This window comes from Lissotriton helveticus, chromosome 9 (assembly GCF_964261635.1).
Source record: "Lissotriton helveticus chromosome 9, aLisHel1.1, whole genome shotgun sequence".
Lineage (NCBI taxonomy): Eukaryota > Metazoa > Chordata > Amphibia > Caudata > Salamandridae > Lissotriton > Lissotriton helveticus.
The window spans coordinates 18,174,994-18,195,867 of NC_136070.1; the positions used below are offsets into that span (position 1 = coordinate 18,174,994).

General features: G+C 47.9%; 1 protein-coding gene across 4 annotated transcripts in view; it reads left to right on the top strand.

Moving 5' to 3' along the window:
• The window catches only part of RALGAPA1 (Ral GTPase activating protein catalytic subunit alpha 1), a 575,362-nt gene that overhangs the window by 353,329 nt on the left and 201,159 nt on the right, over nt 1–20,874 (top strand). For all 4 annotated transcript variants that reach the window (XM_078659361.1, XM_078659359.1, XM_078659360.1 and 1 more), the window contains one exon: nt 1,378–1,561. In XM_078659361.1, coding sequence (XP_078515487.1) covers nt 1,378–1,561 — 184 coding nt within the window. The remainder of the gene's footprint in view (nt 1–1,377; nt 1,562–20,874) is intronic.

The following is a 20,874-nucleotide window of genomic DNA, read 5'->3' on the forward strand; positions in this document are numbered from 1 at the left end:
CATGGTGTATGTCTTTTCCTCTGGTGTAGGTGCCCCTGTTGCCTGTAGGCTCATGACCATTAAACTCTGGATTTGTGCACTCCCAAGAAATTTACCCTCACTGGCTCCTTGTCTACTTACCAGAGCTCATTTCCTCTTCACTTGCATCACATCCCTTCACCTCTTTGGTGCCACATTTCTCTTTATGGTGTTCTGACCCATCATGTTTCCTTCTCTGCTCCTGTGCGCCTCTGTCCCAGGGCATATGTGCCCTGTGCTGTTCCTCATCCAACCCATGTTTCTTTCACTTGCACTCTGTGCCACCTTAGGCATGAGATCGTGTCCTTAAAACTCAAGCTCAGTGTTTCTTCCTTTCTGAGATCCAGGTCTCTTACACTTGCACTCGGTGCCACTTCATCCATGTGATCATATTCTTTAAACTTAAATTCAATGTTTCTCCTTTTCTAAGACCCACATCTCTTTCCATGGCAGTCTGTGCCCACTTTGCCTCCTGGCTCTCATGTCCCTACTCTGATGCGGGTACCAGCGCCCAGGGTTCATGCTCTCTTCCCCAGTGCTTTTTGTTTCCGCCCACTTCTTCCCAAAGGTTCATATATCTTTCTCTGGTGTTCTCTGCCTTCCTCTCCCAGCTGATGGTCCCTTCTCCCTAAAGGCTCTGATATCTTTCTCTGTTGTCATCTGCCATTCTCTACCACGTGAAGGTCCCTTTCTAAAGAATCCTATACCTTTCTCTGTTGTTTGGAGCATTTCTTCCCCAGCTGATAGTCACCTCACTTGTGCTTTATGACTTCAACGGCCCCAGGTGATTTGTTTCGTTTCTCTCCATCCTGCCCTCACAAGCTCAGTGGTTTGACTCACCTTGGTTGATGTCCGTTGCTCATCACAACCCCCATCCACTCTGCCTTTTACTGGCGATCACAACCGTAAGGGTAATGTTCCCTTCACCTGGTCTCTTAATTTGACGCTTTGCTCTAACTCCCATCCACCCCTTCAAATCCTACCTGGATAAGTGCCCTTCTGGCTGGTCTTCTGCACCTCCTCACATAATCCCTTCAGGGCTCTGGTCCCCTTTGCCGGTTCCCAGTGGCCAACTACACCTGGTGATTGCTCTATCCTGCCTGAAATCCTGGTTCCTCTGTTGGCGTGTCTTGCTTCTAAATTGAATTCTATACTGCTTTTTAATGTCTTCCTGTTATAACTGTCCCCTTCACTTCCACTGGTTAGAGCTCTGCGCTCCTCGACTTGTCTATTGACCCATTCCTTGCCTTTGCTCTGCAGTTCCCCTTAGATGCTCAAGTTCACCCCCAGAACCCTGGTTTAAAGCCATGGGTTTGTGTTGCCGGTTCTTCACAGCTGTGTGTTGGGTTTGTGTTGCAGGTTCTTCACGGGTGTGTGTACGGGGCGCAGCACTTCAGTAACCCCCGCTACTTCCCTCTCAGCCTGTCCGACCTGGCCTCGGTGGACTATGATCCGTTCATGCACCTGGAGAGCCTGAAGGAGCCGGAGCCGCTCCACTCGCCCGACTCGGAGCGGTCCTCCAAGCTGCAGCCGGTCACTGAGGGTGAGTACAGGAAGTGACTGATGGACTGATGTGCGCGTAGGTGGCCTGTGGAGGCGGTCGCTAAGGGTGTGGCCTGATGCAGTCACTGATGGAAGATGCAATGGTAATGTGTCAAGGAGGGAACATTTAAATGGTCAGTGAACTAAAGAGTCTGTCAATTAGGGTAGATAGAGGCTGTCACTGACCGTAGGTAGAGGCTGTCACTGACCGTAGGTAGAGGCTGTCACTACCAGTAGGTAGAGGCTGTCACTGAGGGTAGATAGAGTCCCTCACTGATAGTAGGTAGAGGCCACCACTGACTGAAAAAAGGTGCCCGTCACCGCGGATATTCAGATGCACCACTCAGCATAGGTATCGAACATCACTGTGGGTAGTAGAGGCCATCACTGTGGGTAGTAGAGGCTGTCACTGTGGGTAGTAGAGGCCATCACTGTGGGTAGTAGAGGCCGTCACTGTGGGTAGTAGAGGCCGTCACTGTGGGTAGTAGAGGCCGTCACTGTGGGTAGTAGAGGCCGTCACTGTGGGTAGTAGAGGCCATCACTGTGGGTAGTAGAGGCCATCACTGTGGGTAGTAGAGGCCATCACTGTGGGTAGTAGAGGCCATCACTGTGGGTAGTAGAGGCCGTCACTGTGGGTAGTAGAGGCCATCACTGTGGGTAGTAGAGGCCATCACTGTGGGTAGTCGAGGCCGTCACTGACAGAAGGTAGAGGCTGTCACAGAAGGTGGGTAAAGGCCGTCACTGACGAGAGGGTGTGGCTGTCCCCATGGGTAGGAGGAGAATGCTACTTGCGGGTAGGTAGAGACCGTCACTGGGGGTATACAGAGGTGGTTTTGCAGCGTGAATCTTTACTGGATTCACAAATGCGGTACAATACTCCACCATCTAGTGGTTGGGTCCGGAATTGTTGTATTTGTTCTTTTTTTGGTGTTGGTGGGCGTCGACATACCACCATTTGGATTCCTCTTGTGACGTCGACGGGCTTCCTCCGGAAGCTCCCACCTTTGGTCGCCATCTTCAGATTCTTTTTTTCCCGCAGTTGGGTCTGGATTGATACGGAAGGAGCTCCTGAGATTTTGAGAGAAACATCGTCGAAAATTAGGGAAAAACTTCAGCCGGACAGCAGTACAAGTCTTTGGCATTCCGGACTTCAGTTCAAACAGCTAGAGTCCACCGAAAGGAAAATCATCAAATCCTAGACGGAAAACCGAGAATGCGCATGCAGGGGGCTCCCTGTGAGCGGTAACGGCAAAGACACCTTTCAAGTTCTGCAAGAATTGTCATCACAAGTACGCTCAAAAGGATCAGCATCCTGTCTGCAACCTTTGCCTACCGCTGGTTCACCAAAGTAACGACTGCAGCGTGTGCTCCGCCTTCACCCCTAAGATGTTGCGGTTGAGAGACAGAGAAGAGCCAACTATAACATGCAAGACCAAGGCCCACCACCATCACTTCGAGTCCTGGGAGGAGTGCAACGTCGCCGAAGGGCCAGAAGGCGATGCGGACAGACACGTCCCAGTCGTTGAGGTTGAGAAGAAGACTTCGAAGGAGATCAGCAAACCGTCGACCTTGAAAAGGCTAGACGAGTCACGAAAAACTGACTCTAGATCCCCAAAAGGAGCCTCGGCGTCGAAGTACTAGACAACTGCAGTTGCTTTCAAAGGCAAACTTTCTGTTGGATCCTTGAACAAGGACTCCATGACGGCAAAGACCCTCGAAAGATCAAAAATATCGAAAGAAGGTCACGAAAAAGACGATTCGCCGTCGACAAAGGAGGGGTCAAAATAGGCTTCGACGGCCGGATCGGTGTCAGCACGCACGACAAGAAAGGCCGAAGGTCTCCATGCCGAAACTCACGTGGCCGAGAAAGAGGCTGGAAGCCAAAATGGCAGCTATTTTACGGCGCAAAAAAGAAATTGATGAAAGTTTGAAGCAATACAAGATACTGCCGAAAAGTTCAATGGAAGGGGAGAAGGTTGTCGAGGCATTGCAGCCAACGACACCTGAACCACTTGTACAAGAAGAAGAAGAATTTTTCCAAGAAGAGGGGAAGACGAGGAACACAGTTTGTGGGTTCGGCAAACTCAGAGGGTCAAGACCTGCAATGGCAAGATCTCGACGCTGATTCACCAGAAGAGGCTGTTGATACATATCCTGTGAGGCCCTCAACACCGGATGACATTGAGATGTACAATCAGGTCATTAAAAAGGCAGCTGAAACTTAGGTAGTGCAGCTGGAAAAAAACACCACAATTAGGTTTTCTGTTCGAGACTTTGTCAACGTAATCAAAGAAACAATTCCTTCCAATGCTGCCAGGTGTATTGGATCAGGGAAAAGATGCCTTTAAGATGCCTGCAACATGCAGGGCAGTCACACCAAGAGGAGAAAAGAAATACAAACATTCCTCAAAGTACCCTATATACATCAGAGGGTCTGTACCAGCTGGCTCTATTATTACTTCCACAGCTAGGGAAAGAGCTAATGTACCAACCACAGTAGGTCCACCACAGACAAAGAAAACAAGAGGACGGACATTGTAGCAAGGAAGGTGGGAAGAAGTGCAGAGAATCAAGGCGCATAGCTTATTCTAATGTATTACTGTACAGGCATGCATACCAATGTTGGGAGAAAGTAGGAGACCTACTACAGAACCTACCAGAACAGTTCCAAAGAAGGGCTAGCCACTTAGTGGAAGAAGGTGAAAACAATGCGAACACATGTTTGAAGTCAGCCCTAGATGCAGCAGAGACATCAAGCAAATGATGGTCGGCATCAGTGAAGGAAGACGCACACGGCCGCGAATCTCAGGGTTCAAACCAGAAGTTCAAAGCAACATAATAAACTCACAGTTCAATGGTGAAAAACTTTTCGTAAGCATCATGAGCGACAAACTAAACCAATTCAAGGACAACGAAACAGCAAGATCGATGGGCGTGCTACAATTCTGAGGCATGCGTAGAGGCACACCCTTAAGACGACCAGCAAGTAGCGGTAACTGCCAACCTACTAACTCGCATCAGACGTATCAGCAAACCTACCAAGGAGCAAGCCAGGGTCAACAGCAAGGGCAGCAGCAGAACTGGCAGTATCAGCAAGGAAGACAATCCTTTCGAGGTCGCCCCCGTGGCAGAGGCCTGCCGCAAAGAGGCGCACCACAAACCACAACTAAGTGACTGCATTCCAAAGCTTGCACACTCGCCGAAAACACCGCTGAGTGTGCCCAGAAGGACTCAGCCTATACAAAAACAACATCCTGTAAGTTCCCAGTTCCTTCAGCATACGACATCGGTGGGAGGCAGTCTCAAATATTTCCTTCAAAAATGAAAGGACATCACTTCAGACAAATGGATATAAATATAATACAGTACGGTTACTGCATTGAGCTAAGCAAGCAACCTCTAAACAAAAGACCAAGCAGAAAGAGACCTTCAAAAAGGGGATTATCTCAGCTACTCTAAGAGGTGCAGGAACTTCAAAGAAAACATGCAATAGAGCATGTGCCACACAAGGAAAGGAGCAACAGCATTTACTCCACGTACTTCCTAATTCCAAAAGTAGGCGGGACGTTACGCCCAATATTAGACCTAAGGTTTCTAAACAAAATCATAAAAACACAAAGATTCAAAATGACTACTCTGCAGGAGGTGATACCTCAATTGCAAAAAGGAGATTACATTGCAATCATAGACTTAAAGGAGGCATACTTACACATGCCTATGAATGGGAGACACAAAAACCTATTAAAATTTGTGGTCAACTAAACGCACTATCAATTCAAAGTGCTGGCATTCGGCCTAAGATCAGCACCAAGAGTGTTCTCAAGTGCCTGGTAGCAGTAGCCGCTCATCTGAGAAGATAAAGGATTCATGTTTACCCGTTCCTAGACGACCGGTTAGTAAGAGCAAGCTCCTACAGTCTCTGCAAGCAACATATACAACAGGTGATAGAGACACTAGTTAGCTCGGGTTTTCAATACATTGGGAAAAATCTTTACCAGAACAAATAAAGGTGTTTTTAGGCGCAGAAATAAATACAGTGTTAGGAAAGGCGTTCGCAAGCAAAAAGAGGAGATTGGCCGTACTGAAGGAGACTCGTGTATACTAGAAGGGGCAACCTCTGACTGTGAGAACGGTGGGGGAACTACTAGGACTGATGGCTTCGTGCATTCATTTAATTCCTCACATTCGATTACACGAGACCATTTCAGGAATGGCTCCAAAAGCAAAGGTAACAAGCAGCAGTAAGTTGGGAGGATCTAGTGGTCGTCACACAGACCGTTCATCAGGAGATCGCACGGTGGAACAAAGCAAACATAGCACAGACAGACTTTTCACACAACCAACCCCAACAGTGACCTTAACAACAAATGCTTCCCAGACAGGATGGGGCGCACACATGAACAACCTCAAGGTACGGGGATTGTGGACACAGCAGGATGCAGTGAAACACATCAAAACCTTGGAGTTAAAGACAGGGTTCCTAGCCTTAAAAGCCTTTTAGAAAGAGCTCTACGGAAAGAAGGTGTTGATACAAACAGACAACTTAACCACCATGTTTTACGTAAACAAACAAGGAGGAACTCAGTCTATAGCACTCTCAACTGTAGCTCAAGACCTTTGGAGATGGGGAATTCCAAAGAACATAGACATAATAGCAGTACACCTACCAAGAAGGGACAATGTGGAAGCAGGAATGAAAAGGATAACCTCCGACAAATGGGTGCTAAACACGTTGCAATATGGATAGTATAGAGATCTAGAGAAGACACCTCCCAAAATACTAACGAATAGACTAGAACACACACCGGATCATCTCTGGCCTCTGAAATAAGTAGAGGACCCGTTAAAGGGGGGAAATAGAGGAATTAGTACGAGCAAGACATTCGCTCACATACTTCCCTACACCAAGGAAAGGCTTAACATTAAGACTAATCATTGATCAGAGATTTCCAAACAAATTTGTAACAAGACATATATTCAGGATAACAGCACCTCAGAACTGATTGTAATGGTGGAACAGGCAGACTACACAGCGACCACTGATATTTAAAAAGCTTCTCCTTCCATCTTCTTACAATGAAAACAGAAATATCTCTGGGTTGTCCTAGTGCATACAGTTAAACGTGTTACCTGTTGGCAAAAATAGGTGTGAAGAGTGTTCACAAAAGTTTTAACAATAGTTGCAGCACACCTGAGGATGCAGGGGATACACATTTACCCCTACATTTACTGGTTGATAAAGGCAAACTCTTTACTCAGTGATAGTAAAGCATTCAACAGGTGATACAACCCCTGTTCACCCCAGATTTCTTCATCACCCAGGAGAACTTTCCTCGCAGCAGACCTGAGTTGGTTGAGGGCCAAGGCATTCCCATTACAGAGGAGGATACTGCCACTGGATGAAGAGCGTTCTCCACTTCTGCTCCTGTAGATGCGGGGAGTATGGGAATGTGAAAGGGAGGCATAGCGTTGTCTTCTCGATGGTGTGTGGAAGTTCAGCCGGTGGTTAATATAGGCGGGCCCTTGGTTGTGTAGAACCCTGTGTGCGTGGGTCAGTATTTCGTCTGTACGGGAAGCCAGTGGAGTTTCCCGAGGTGAGGTGTGATGTAGGTTTGTCGGGGAAGGCAGAGGATGAGTCTGGCTGTGGGTTTCTGTATCATCTGAAGTCTCTTTAAAAGGTGTCTGGCAATTCCTACGTAGTGGGCATTGCCATAGTCCAGTCGGCTGGTGATGAGGGCTTGTGTCACTGTGCGTCTCTTGTGTAGGGGTGTGACTTGAAGGTCTTGCGTAGCATGCGCAGAGTGAGGAGGCAGGTGGCGGAGATGGCGTTGCTATGTGAATTCATGGTGAGCTTATTGTCAATGATTCCAAGGTTTCTGGCGTGGTCGGAGATAGTTGGTTTGGGTTCTAGATCTGATGGCTACCATGAGTCGTTCCATGTGTGGCTGCTATTGCCTAAGATTAGTACTTCTGTCATGTCTGTGTTAAGCTGAAGGCAGTTGTTCTTCATCCATTCGGCAACTTTTGTCATGTATCTGTGGAAGTTGGTTCTGGTGGTGGGGTCGTCAGTGAGTCAGAGTATGAGTTGGGTGTCGTCTGCGTAGGAAATTATGTTGAGACCGTGGGATCTGACGATGCTGGCCAGCGAGGTCATATATACCTTGAAGCGCGTGGGACTGAGGCATGACCCCTGGCGGACACTGCAGGGGATCTCCTTGGGTTCAGAGGTAAAAGGTGGAAGGGGGATCCTATGGGTCCTTCTGATGAGGAAAGAGTTGAGCCACCTGAGCACGTCCCCTCGGATGCCCTTTTGGTGGAGTTTTTACATTGGTGTGTGGTGGGATACGGTGTCGAAGGCTGCGGAGAGGTCGAGGAGGATCAAAGCTGTTGTTTATCCTTGGTCAAGGACAGTTCGAATGTAGTTGGTAGCTGCGTGCAGGGCGGTTTCAGTGCTGTGATTGCTGCGAAAGCCAGATTTGGAGGCGTCCAGTATCTTGTTCTGCTCCAGGTGTGTCATGAATGGATTGTTGATGATCTTTTCCGGTACCTTCGCTGGGAATGGGAGCAGGGAGATTGGCTGGTAGTTTTTGTTTTTTGGGGTCGGCAGCGTTTTTGTTTTAGTAGTGTTCTGACTTTGGCGTATTTCCAGGCATCGAGAAATGTTGCGGTGGTAATAGAGGTGTTGAGTCGGGTGATGAGTTCCGGGCTGATCCTTTGGTTTCTGAGGTTGAAGATGTGGTGCGGGCATGGGTCTGTGGGAGCTCCAGAGTGGATGGATTTCATGGTGGAGGTGGTGTCCTGGGTGGAGAGGATTTTCCAGATGGTCAGTGTGTGGTTCGTGTCCGTTACGATGGTGACATATCTGTCAAGGAAGTTTGTAGGTGTGGGTTGGGGTTTGAAATTACTGCAAATGGTTGCAATCTTGTCGTGGAAGAAGTGACTGAAGTTCTCGCACAGCTCCTGTGAGGGTGTGGTGGTGTTCTGCTGGCAGCCGGGTTGTAGAATTCTCTAACCATGTATAAAAGTTCCTTGGCATTGGCACTGGTTATGCATGCGGCAAGGGCTTTCATCTTTGTTGCCCTCATCGGGCGGTGGTAGAGGTTGAGGGGGGGTCTCGAATGCTGCCTTTGTCAGAGGTGTCCTTGCGGGTGAACCATCTCCTCTCCAACTGTTTGCTCTCTCGTTTCGCTGTTCTGAATTCTTGGGTGTGCCAGCTGGCCTTTTGGAGTATTTTCTCTGGATGTTGCTTTTGATGGGGACAATGTTGTCTGCACAATTGGCGATCCAGGTTTTTAAATTTATTTTGAAAGTTTTATATAGCGCGAACAAGATCTTTGCAGATAACAGAGCACTTTACAAAGGCAAAGGGGTAAGTGAGTGGTAGGGTGGGTACACGAGGGAGCATAGTTAGGAAGGTAGGTCATCAATGCAAGTAGTACAAATAAGAGGGAGCATGAATAATCAGGTAGGTCGATAATACAAGTACAACATATGTGCAAAGGGATCAAACAAATAATACAGATCGACGCAGAGTCTTAAAAGATCAAAAGTGGAAGTTCAAGTGTATTTAGCCATGAGGATAGCTTTAACTTCTTTCTTAAACAGAAGAGTGGAGGAGGTGAGCCTGGTTTCAGGAGGGAGTGAGTTCCAGATCCTGGGCGCCATTCCTGAGAAGGAGCGTTTGTAAGTTTTTTCTTTCCGGAATCTTCGAGGCTTCAGCAGAAGATTGTTTGTGCTTCTGGTGGTTCTGGACCCGCCGGAAATTGTCAACTTCTCAGTGAGGTAGCCGGGTGATTTCAGGTGTACCGCCTTGTGCGTCATGCAGGCAATTTTCAGATGTATTCTGGCTTCAAAAGGCAACCAGTTCAGGGATTTAAAGTCAGGGGAGATATGTGAGTGTTTTTTAGGTCCAGTGATGAGTCTCGCTGCCGCGTTTAGCGAAGCTCTTAGGGGTGCAGTTGTAGTTAGGGGGAGACCGCAGAGGGCGATGCTGCCGTAGTCTATGCGCGGGATGACTAGTGTTTGGAAGTCTTTGGCTGGGAGGAAGGGTTTAAGTTTCCTCAAGGTATTTATTTGGAAGTTCGCTCCCTTAGTTGCCTTGCTGATATGCTGCTGCATGTTGAGATTGGCGTCAAGTGTTATGCCTAAAGATTTTGCTGAATCCACGATGGTCAGTTGGACATTGAGTGCAGTTAGGTGCTTAAGCCAGGTTTGAGTGGTAGAGATTTTCGCGGGAGGTGAGATCAGAAGGAACTCAGTTTTCATAGCATTGAGTTTGAGGTGGTTATCGGCCAGCCAGGATTGGGTGCTTCTGATCATTGAGTTCAGACGCATAACGTCTTTGGGGGATTGTACTTTGAGATATAGTTGGGTGTCATCGGCGTACATGTGAAAGTGTACATTGGATGCTTGTAGCAAGGTGGTGAGAGGTTCCATAACTAGGTTGAACAAAGTAGGGGATAGGCAGGATCCTTGGGGGACACCTAACGATACAGGTACTGGAGAGGACATCAGGTTGTTGCTCTTGAATTTCTGAGACCGGTTGTGTAGAAAGGGGGTGAACCACTGAAGAACAGTCCCGGAGAGACCCATTCTTGTCTTTAAGAGTTCGAGTAAGTTCTCATGTTTCACAGTGTCGAATGCTGAAGAGAGATCAAGAAGGATGAGGAGGCAAGTATCATTTTGATCTAAAATTTGGAGGGCGTCGTCAATTATGTGAGTCATAGCAGTTTCGGTACTGTGCCCTGCTCGGAAGCCTGATTGATGAGGGTTGAGGAGATCAAACTGTTCTATGTGCTTTGTCAATTGTAGCTGAACGCATTTTTCCAACAGTTTGGCGAGAGTGGGAATGTTGGTGATAGGACGGTAGTTGTTTAGATCAGTGGGGTCGGCTGTTGGTTTCTTAAGTAAAGGTGTAACTTATCCAACTTTGAGGGAGTCAGGTATGGTTCCATGTTGAAGTGAGCTATTGATGATTTTAGTCCAGAGTGGGAGGATCAACGGGGTGAAGTCTTTTACAGCGTTAGCCGGAAGAGGGTCAGAGAGGTGATTGGATGGTTTCAGGGTGCTGAGTAGATTGTCAATTTCTTCTTCAGAGTACGTGTCAAAGGATGACCATGTCGCATTGTTTTTTGGTTCATTGGGTGTTATGCAGTGGTGTTTGGAGTAGAGGTTTGCGTCAATGAGGAGATCGCTCCTTATGTTGTCAGTTTTTTGTTTAAAGAAAGCAGAGAAATCTTCACAGGAAGGTGCATTGCCCATAGTGTTGATTGCTTGGGGTTGTTCCTTGGATTGTGATCGGATTAGCTCGAACAGTTTACTTGGACGTTTTTTTGCTTGGTCGAGCTGGAGTCTGAAGAAATCTGATTTTGAGCGTTTTATTTTCCTGAAGTATGCGTTTCTCTTTTTCTTCAGAATTTTTAGGTGCAGTGCCGAGGGAACAGATCTCCAGGTGCGCTCTACCATTCGCATGGCCCGTCTGTCTTCATTGAGACTCCCGTTGTACCAAGGGTTAAAGATCTTGGTGGTGTCTCTTTTCAGTTGCACCGGTGCAGCCTCATTGATTATTGAGGTCATAGCGTTGAGATAGTGGTCAGTTAGGCACTGAACGTCAGTAACGCCGGTAGGGGGGAGTAGGAGCTTGCAGCTGTTAGGGGGTAAAGAGTTTGGATTGAGGTTCTTCAGGTCTCTTTTCCAAACTTTGGGCTTGGAGGATTGGACCGGGATACGTTTAATTTTTTCCTTGATGAAGAATGTGACAATATGGTGATCTGACCAGTCACAGGGTTGGATTGAATCAAGTTGAATGGTGCCTTCTTTGGAGATGATAAGGTCGAGAATCGAGCCTTTGTCATGGGTCGGGCTGTTGCAAATTTGGGTGAGGTCAGAACCGTTAAGGACATTTTTGAGGCTATTAACCACTGCGTCACTGCAATCATTCCAGTGAAGATTGTAATCGCCAAGGTAAATTCGTGTGTTTTGCCGTCCTGAGTTGATTGAGATTGTGTCCATGAGTTGTTGGGAGAAGGTGGGGTTGTCCCCAGGTGGGTGGTAGATGATGTGTAGTGAACATACAGGTTTGTTTTCACTGATGACATCAAGGCAGATGTATTCACAGGAGGTAAGAGAAGGGGCGGTGACTTTATTAATAGAGAGGTTGCTCTTGTAAATGCATGCGATTCCACCGCCTGTCTTGCTGGACCTGTCAAGTCTAATGATGCAGTAGTTGGGGGGGACTAGGATATCCATGATAGGAGTGGAGGATTCAGTTAACCATGTTTCAGTTAGGATGGCTAGGTCAAGGTTCAAAGAAATGATGAGATCAGCGACCTCCGAGGAGTGTCTTTGGGCCGATCTACAGTTGAGAAGTGTGCATTTGAGTGTGGGGGTGCAGAGGGAGGAGGAGGGATCTAGAGTGAGAGGGACTTTTGTGAGGTTGTTGGGGTCGGAGCCTCTGTTGTTGAGCGTGTGGTGTCTGAGAGGGTTGGAGAGAATCGTAGGAATGGACAGGTGTGTGGTGGCGAAGAGGTTTTGGCGAGCCGGGACATATGTGCGGAGTAGGGTGTGTATGTCGAGGTCCGAAAGAGTCTTGATAGTGCGTTGGGGGCGGTTGGAGGTATTGCGAGAGGGGATGGAGGTCCAATGTAGGGGGTGAGTAGGATGTGAGGGGGATATGTTGTTAGGTGGAGAAGTGGTGGTGGGAAGGGGGTGTCTGGGGTGTGTGAGGAGTAATTCTTTAAGGGTGTGGAGTTCTTCTCTCACTTGGAGGAGGGTGGCCATGATCGTGTCCAGAGTGGGGTTGGGGAAGGAGTTGGGGGAGGGCACTGAAGGAGAGCAAGTGTCTAGGTTACTGGAGTAAGGGGGAGAGGGGTGGTGGGGGTGTTAGTGAAGTGATTGGAGTTGGAGTTGGAGGTGTTAGTGAGTGTGTTGGTGTTCGGGTGTGTAGGGAGGTTGGGGGGGAGTGAAAGGATTAGTGATGGTGTTGGTGTTATTGGACAGGGAATCAATGATAGGGGGGGTGAGGCAATTGCGGGACGTGTGGAGGCTGGGCGTTGCGGGGGTAACAGTGTGGTAGAAGGGAGTGAGAGTGGGGGGGACAGGTTGAGGGAGGAGTGAGGGCCATGAGTGGCGGGAGTGCAAAGAGAGGGGGGGGAGATGGGTTGGGAGAGAGTCATGTTGTGTGGGGTGCGGTCAGGTGAGGTGGGTTGTTCTGAGAAGCTAGTCGGAAGTGTGGGGTTCTGGTTATGTGGGATTGGGGTAGAGGGGGTGGGGGTGGGGGTGTTGGTGGCGGAGGGGAGATCCGCGTCTGGGATTGAGGAGTGTGAGGTGTATGTAGCCGGGGGGTGATAGAGGAGAGTACCGGGGGGAGGGAGGAGGTGCATGTTAGTGGTAGGAGGTGCTGTGAGGTCGAGGATGTTGGGATTGAAGGCCGGATGGTGTGGGATCTGAGCGTTGGAAATGTATTCTTTGAAAGTGGGGGACAGGTTGTCAAATAGGTCAAGGTTTCTGTCTGTGGATTGAATTAAGATAGTACCATTATTGTAGATAGTGATGGTTGCTCTAGCTGGGTAGAGTTGGGATGGTGTGGTGGAAAGTGTTATGCCATGGGCAGTTTTCCTGGAGGTTGAGATGGTGAGTAGGGTGAGGAATGCTTTTCTCCATTGTGCTCTGCGTACAGTGTAAAGAATATCGGTGCTCTTAGCTCCATTGATGAGGGAGAAGTAGGTGTCTAAAAAGGGGGTTTCAGGGTGGGACTTTAAGAAGTTGTGTTTAAAACGTTTTGCGTTTTCTTTGGAGAGCTCTGGGGGGTAATTAATTTTATATGTGTGTTTGCCTATGGGTTCCATGTTGGACGAAGGGGAAGAGGCAGGTGATGGGGGGCTGTGAGGGTCGGTGTAGGAAAAGAGCTATGGTGTGCGCGAGGGAGAAAAGTTAAGAAGTGTGTATGGAGGGGTAGAGAATTTGACTAGCCTAAGATGGCCGCTTCGTTAGGCATGGTGAAGAGATGAGGATTGACTAGTCTAAGATGGCCGCCAAGATAGAGAGTTAGCAAAGAGTATAGTAGTCCTATGTTTGTTATTATGTCCTTAGATCAGGGATGCAGACAAGTTTCGAGGAAGTCCTGTTTCTGTCTTACTGGGAGGGTGTTGATGTTTTTCACTCCCTGTTCAAGGTTGTGTTGGTAGCAGGGTTGGAGGTGTTGAGTGCGTTATGCAAGTTGGTCTCTGAGATTTTGTTCCACCTCTGGTGAGGGGCATTGGTCATCTTGGGGGTGGCAGTGCTAGGGCTAGATATTCTGTAGTGGACGATGGGGTGATTGGTCCATGTAAGTTCTGCGGCATGGCTGAGTTTAATGCGGTTGCTGAGGGTGAAAATTGGGTCCAGCGTGTGTCCTACCGTCTGTGTAGGCTCGTGGACGATCTGGGTCAGTCGAAGGCTGCTCATACTGTCGAGGAGATGTGCAGTGTTTTTGTCGTTGGGGTCGTGGATATGGAAATTTTGATCTCCGAAGAAGATGTAGTCTTTGGAGTGTTAAGGTTACGGGCATAATGAAGTCTGCGATAGTGTTGCAGAAGCTGGGGATCGGTGTGCGGGGGCGTCTCTGATGGTTGTCTTGTCATCCCTGTGGAGCTTGAAGTTGAGCTGTTCCATGGGGGGTGGTGTTGTCAGTGGTGGTGGTGCACTGCATGGTTTCTTTGTGGATGATGGCAGTTCCTCCTCTCAGCTTGTTGGTGCGCTCCTGGTGAGTGATTTTATATCCATCAGGGCTCGCGCGGCAATGTTAGGGGCAAATGTGGGGTTGAGCCAGGTCTAAGTGAGGAAGACTATGCCGGGTGTGAGGGTGCCGATGAGGTCCCATAATTCACTGGAATGCTTTTATAGTGAGTGTGTTGAGAAGGGCGCATGCGAGTTGGTGTTTTGTCTGTGGTGTGTTCGGGGTGGGGCTGGTCGGTGGGCTGATGTGTGTGTGTGTGTGTGTGGGCGCAGTGCCAGGTGCAGTGGCATGCATGCAGGTGAAAGGTCCGACTGTGGACACATGCAGCTTTTTACACTGCCTGTTGCCACTAAATGCTTTGTCGAATTCGTGAGGGGTCTTTGCTTACACTTTCTATCGTTTCTCCTGATCCTGCAAGTAATCAGCAAGTGCAGGGACTTAAACATGACTAATACTCCTAGTCCTGCAGTGGTATGACAAACATGGTCTCATGCTTGAAGATGGTGTTAGTAAATATACCATGGCCATTGTTATGTTGTAAGTAACCGGAATGATCATGAGACAATGCACCGCTGCTACCTATGATCATGAGTCAACGCAACGCTGCTACCTATGATCATGAGACAACGCAACGCTGCTACCTATGATCATGAGTCAACGCAACGCTGCTACCTATGATCATGAGACAACACAACGCTGCTACCTATGATCATGAGTCAAAGCAACGCTGCTACCTATGATCATGAGTCAACGCTACGCTGCTACCTATGATCATGAGACAACGCAACGCTGCTACCTATGATCATGAGACAATGCAACGCTGCTTCCTATGATGAGGCGGAAGCCGGAGGCTTACAGCTAATTGTGGCAGATAGCGCATTGATTACGGAGCACATATATTTTTAAAAACTGTATTTATTTTAATTGTTGCTTTTTTAAAATTGTACTCACTGACTCAGCGCGAGATTCACATCGCACAGAAGTCAAAACTCTCACTGACCCTGGCACGGTGCAGCCAATTTGCGGGCTGACTCTGTGTCTACACTTAATTTAGACGCCATCTTGGGGCGAGGAACGGGGCGCGTTCCAGTTGTTGGACGCCTCCCACCCTCCTCCATTTTCAATCAGTGCCACGTATAAATAAAGTATGCCTCCCCGTCCGCGCAGCGGGCGGGCGCAGCGGGCGCGCCAAAGGCAAGCCCGTCTGCGCCCGTCCGCGCTAAGTCCGGGCTTAGGGCTATGACCCCATGTCAGATGTCTATAGATCACAGGAGGATTTATTCACGCTCCGCTTTGTTGGAGCTTCAATCACCTCATACTTCGAGCTGTACGGTACATGCTCCGTCAAGCCTATTACATAATTCCACCTTCAAGTGTCCCTTCTGCAACACTTCGTTCCCTATACATACTTCTAACACTCCAGCCAAACCAGCAACTCCTGCCAGAGAAACCGATATTCTCATGGCGCTTATAAACGCACGCTCAGCATGCAAACACCGACAGGAAATAGCTGATCTTATAACTGACAACAATTTAGACGTGCTGTTTATCACTGAGACTTGGCTGGATGAGGCCTCTGACCTAGATCTAGTAATTGCTGTACCCCAAGGTTACAACATATATCGGCAGGATAGGGCACGGAAACGAGGAGGTGGACTGGCTATTATAGCCAGAGAACGCTTTCCCATCAGAATGACAGCCATCCCCACCACGACTTGTGAAGTATTGCAGTTTAGTATAAGGATTAGTGCCCTTTATAATTTTAAGGGATTACTAATATATCGACCTCCGGGCACAAGGACTGCGTTCCTAAACAATCTTAGTGCAATAATGGAAAGCCTAGTTAGGGAGGAGTCTTTTACAATCCTGGGTGACATGAATTTTCATCTAGACCAAGTGGATAATAGGGACACACAGGCACTAATTGCGGATTTGGACATAGTTGGCCTTAGACAAATGATCACCTCTCCGACCCACCTTGCCGGGCATATTTTAGATGCCGTCTTTTCAAATGAGGAGGGCTTACAGATCTCCAAAATCCTCCCTATGCCTTGGACTGACCATCATGCTATTTTCAGCAAACTGACCATAAAGGACACCTCAATGAAAAAGGCCACTATTTCATCCTCAGCACCAATCAAAGTCTGGAAAAACATAAACCAGACGGAGCTAACTAATCTACTGGTGGGCATTCGTCCTCAGTTGTTCCTTGACCCTAACACTGCTATTCAACAATTTCATGATTGGTTAGGCAATGCCACCAACAAGCTAGTACCAATTAAAATTTTATCTAGGAATAGAATTATACCATCTGCCCCATGGTATACCGAGGAATTAAGAAGGCAGAAACAGCAGAATAGAAATAGGGAAAGGCAGTGGCAAAGAAACTATGCTCCTGAGGATAAAGCCAAATATAAAGAGTCTTTGACTAAGTATAAAGCAATGATTACTGAAGCCAAAAAATAATTCTACTCGCTTAAAATAGAAAAAGCTAAAAACTCAAGCAGACAATTGTACGATATCACAAGACTCCTGACTTGACTCCGCCAGCATCCCAACTATTTTGTGACGCATTGGCCAAATTCTTTTTTTCGAAAGTCAATGATATTTATCAGGCCTTCTCCTTAAATCCAACAATATTACCTCCTTCTGATCTGCCTTCCGACAGGGTTATGAACAGCTTCTCGGCGATAACTGAAGAACAGATTAAAAGGATCATATCCTCTATAAAAACTGGATCAACACTAGATCCTTGCCCAGTCTCAGCCCTCCTACCAGTGATGGACACCCTTATTCCAGTCATTACCTCAGTTTGCAATTTGATACTAGGCTCAGGTATTTTTCCTGATTCCCTAAAAAACACACTGGTAAAGCCCTTGTTAAAGAAACCAACTTTAGATAAGGCAGAAGTAAAGAACTATAGGCCTATCGCGAGTCTACCATTCCTTGCCAAGGTGATCGAAAAGTCTATGAACCAACAGTTAGTTGAGTTTATAGAGAAACATCAATTATTGGATGAAACCCAATTTGGCTTTCGAAGACATCATGGCACAGAAACTGCCTTAATTAAGGCGGCAGATGACATCAGGGCAATTCGCGATCAAGGCGGGACAGCAGTACTTATACTGCTAGATCTGTCAGCGGCTTTCGACACGGTCGACCATAAGATCCTGGTTGACCGTGTCGTAAAGATGGGTATTCACCACCTAGCGAGAAAGCTGATTGCATCCTTCCTGGCTGACAGATCCCAGGTAGTCACCTTGGGCCCATATCAATCCGCTAAATTGTCATTACCGTGGGGGGTGCCTCAAGGCTCATCCCTAAGTCCGACACTATTTAATATCTACGTGTCGGACCTTGCTAATATCATCAAAGCATATGGGATGAGCGTCACCTCCTACGCTGATGACACCCAATTGGTATTGGCTATCAAAGATAATGGACCTAAGGTGGCAGATAGTTTCAGGCATGGAATCATCGCAATCAGGGAGTGGATGGCACTTAATTGCCTTAAGCTTAACTCTGATAAGACGGAGGTGCTTATTTTTGGACCCCTCCGACCAGAGTGGTCAACAACCTGGTGGCCACCCGCCATGGGAGACCCCGTGCCCAGTTACCAAGGTAAGGAACCTGGGAGTAATATTTGATGCAGAACTAAATTTTGTGGCACATGCCAACAAGATAGCGGCAACAGCCCATTACAAATTGAGGATGATCAGGAAAATCATTCCGTATTTGCCTGTAACCGCCGCGAAAACTTTGATAAACTCTTTAGTGTTATCATCTCTTGATTATTGTAATGGTCTGTTTCTAAATGCCCAAGCTAGGACAACGAATAAACTCCAATCTGTACAGAATGCAGCAGCTCGTTTGCTTTCTAAGACACCTAAGTTCTCCCCGATATCGGACACGGTCAAGAGATACCATTGGCTAACGATCCGTAATCGGATAAAATTTAAATCGCTTTGTATAATCTACAAAGTACTCCATGGTCAAGGCCCAATCTTTTTTAAAGGTCTGCTGTTACCTTATAAACCAGGTAGACAGCTTCGATCGGCCAATCTGAACCAACTTGTGGTCCCTCGAGTGAAAACAGTCTCATGGGGAGACCGTCGCTTTATAGTGGCGGCCTCCAAACTATGGAATACTCTGCCTCAGCACATCAAAATGTCCTCCTCACTCTTTCAGTTCCGTAAGGGGCTAAAGACTTGGCTCTTTGATCAATAATGTATGTAACATCTTATGTGCCGCCAAAGACTTTTAGGGAATCTTATTAGCGCCAAGACGCCTACGGGTATACGTTGCGCTTAATAAATTGCAAAAAATAAATAAATAAATAAATCATGAGACAACGCAACGCTGCTTCCTATGATCATGAGACAACGCAACGCTGCTGCCCATGATCATGAGACAACGCAACGCTGCTGCCCATGATCATGAGACAACGCAACGCTGCTGCCCATGATCATGAGACAATACAACGCTGCTGCCTATGATCATGAGACAACGCAATGCTGCTGCCTATGATCATGAGACAATGCAACGCTGCTGCCTATGATCATGAGTCAACGCAGTGCTGCTGCCTATGATCATGAGACAATGCAACGCGGCTGCCTATGATCATGAGACAATGCAACCCTGCTGTCTATGATCATGAGACAATGCAATGCTGCTGCCTATGATCATGAGACAATGCAACGCGGCTGCCTATGATCATGAGTCAACGCAGTGCTGCTGCCTATGATCGAGACAATGCAACGCGGCTGCCTATGATCATGAGTCAATGCAGTGCTGCTGCCTATGATCATGAGACAATGCAACGCTGCTGCCTATGATCATGAGTCAACGCAGTGCTGCCTATGATCATGAGACAATGCAACGCTGCTGCCTATGATCATGAGACAACGCAATGCTGCTGCCTATGATCATGAGACAACGCAATGCTGCTTGAGACAACGCAATGCTGCTGCCTATGATCATGAGACAACGCAACGCTGCTGCCTATGATCATGAGTCAACGCAGTGCTGCTGCCTATGATCATGAGTCAACGCAACGCTGCTGCCTATGATCATGAGTCAACGCAACGCTGCTGCCTATGATCATGAGTCAATGCTGCTTCCTATGATCATGAGACAACGCAACGCTGCTGCCTATGATCATGAGACAATGCAACGCTGCTGCCTATGATCATGAGACAATGCAAGGCTGCTTTCTATGATCATGAGACAACGCAACGCTGCTGCCTATGATCATGAGACAATGCAATGCTGCTGCCTATGATCATGAGTCAATGCTGCTGCCTATGATCATGAGTCAATGCTGCTGCCTATGATCATGAGTCAATGCGGCTGCCTATGATCATGAGACAATAAAATGCTGCTGCCTATGATCATGAGACAACGCAGTGCTGCTACCTATGATCATGAGACAACGCAGTGCTGCTGCCTATGATCATGAGTCAACGCAACGCTGCTTCCTATGATCACGAGACAACGCAGTGCGGCTGCCTATGATCATGAGACAACGCAACGCTGCTGCCTATGATCATGAGACAATGCGGTGCGGCTGCCTATGATCATGAGACAACGCGGTGCGGCTGCCTATGATCATGAGACAACGCAGTGCGGCTGCCTATGATCATGAGACAATGCAACGCTCCTGCCTATGATCATGAGACAACGCAACGCTTCTTCCAATGATCATGAGACAACGCAACGCTGCTTCCTATGATCATGAGACAACGCAGTGCTGCTTCCTATGATCACGAGACAACGCAGTGCTGCTGCCTATGATCATGAGACAACGCAACGCTGCTTCCTATGATCATGAGACAACGCAACGCTGCTTCCTATGACCATGAGACAACGCAACGCTGCTTCCTATGATCATGAGACAACGCAGTGCGACTGCCTATGATCATGAGACAACGCAGTGCTGCTGCCTATGATCATGAGACAAGGCAATGTGGCTGCCTATGATCATGAGACAACGCAACGCTGCTGCCTATGATCATGAGACAACGCAACGCTGCTGCCTACGATCATGAGACAACGCAACGCTGCTTCCTATGATCATGAGACAACGCAACACTGCTTCCTATGATCATGAGACAACGCAACGCTGCTTCCTATGATCATGCGACAACGCAGTGCTGCTGCCTATGATCATGAGACAATGCAACGCTGCTGCCTATGATCATGAGACAACGCAACGCTGCTTCCTATGATCATGAGACAACGCAACGCTGCTTCCTATGATCATGAGACAACGCGGTGCGGCTGCCTATGATCATGAGACAACGCGGTGCTGCTGCCTATGATCATGAGACAATGCAACGCTGCTGCCTATGATCATGAGACAACGCAACGCTGCTTCCTATGATCATGAGACAACGCAACGCTGCTTCCTATGATCATGAGACAACGCAGTGCTGCTTCCTATGATCACGAGACAACGCAGTGCTGCTGCCTATGATCATGAGACAACGCAACGCTGCTTCCTATGATCATGAGACAACGCAACGCTGCTTCCTATGATCATGAGACAACGCAGTGCGACTGCGTATGATCATGAGACAACGCAGTGCTGCTGCCTATGA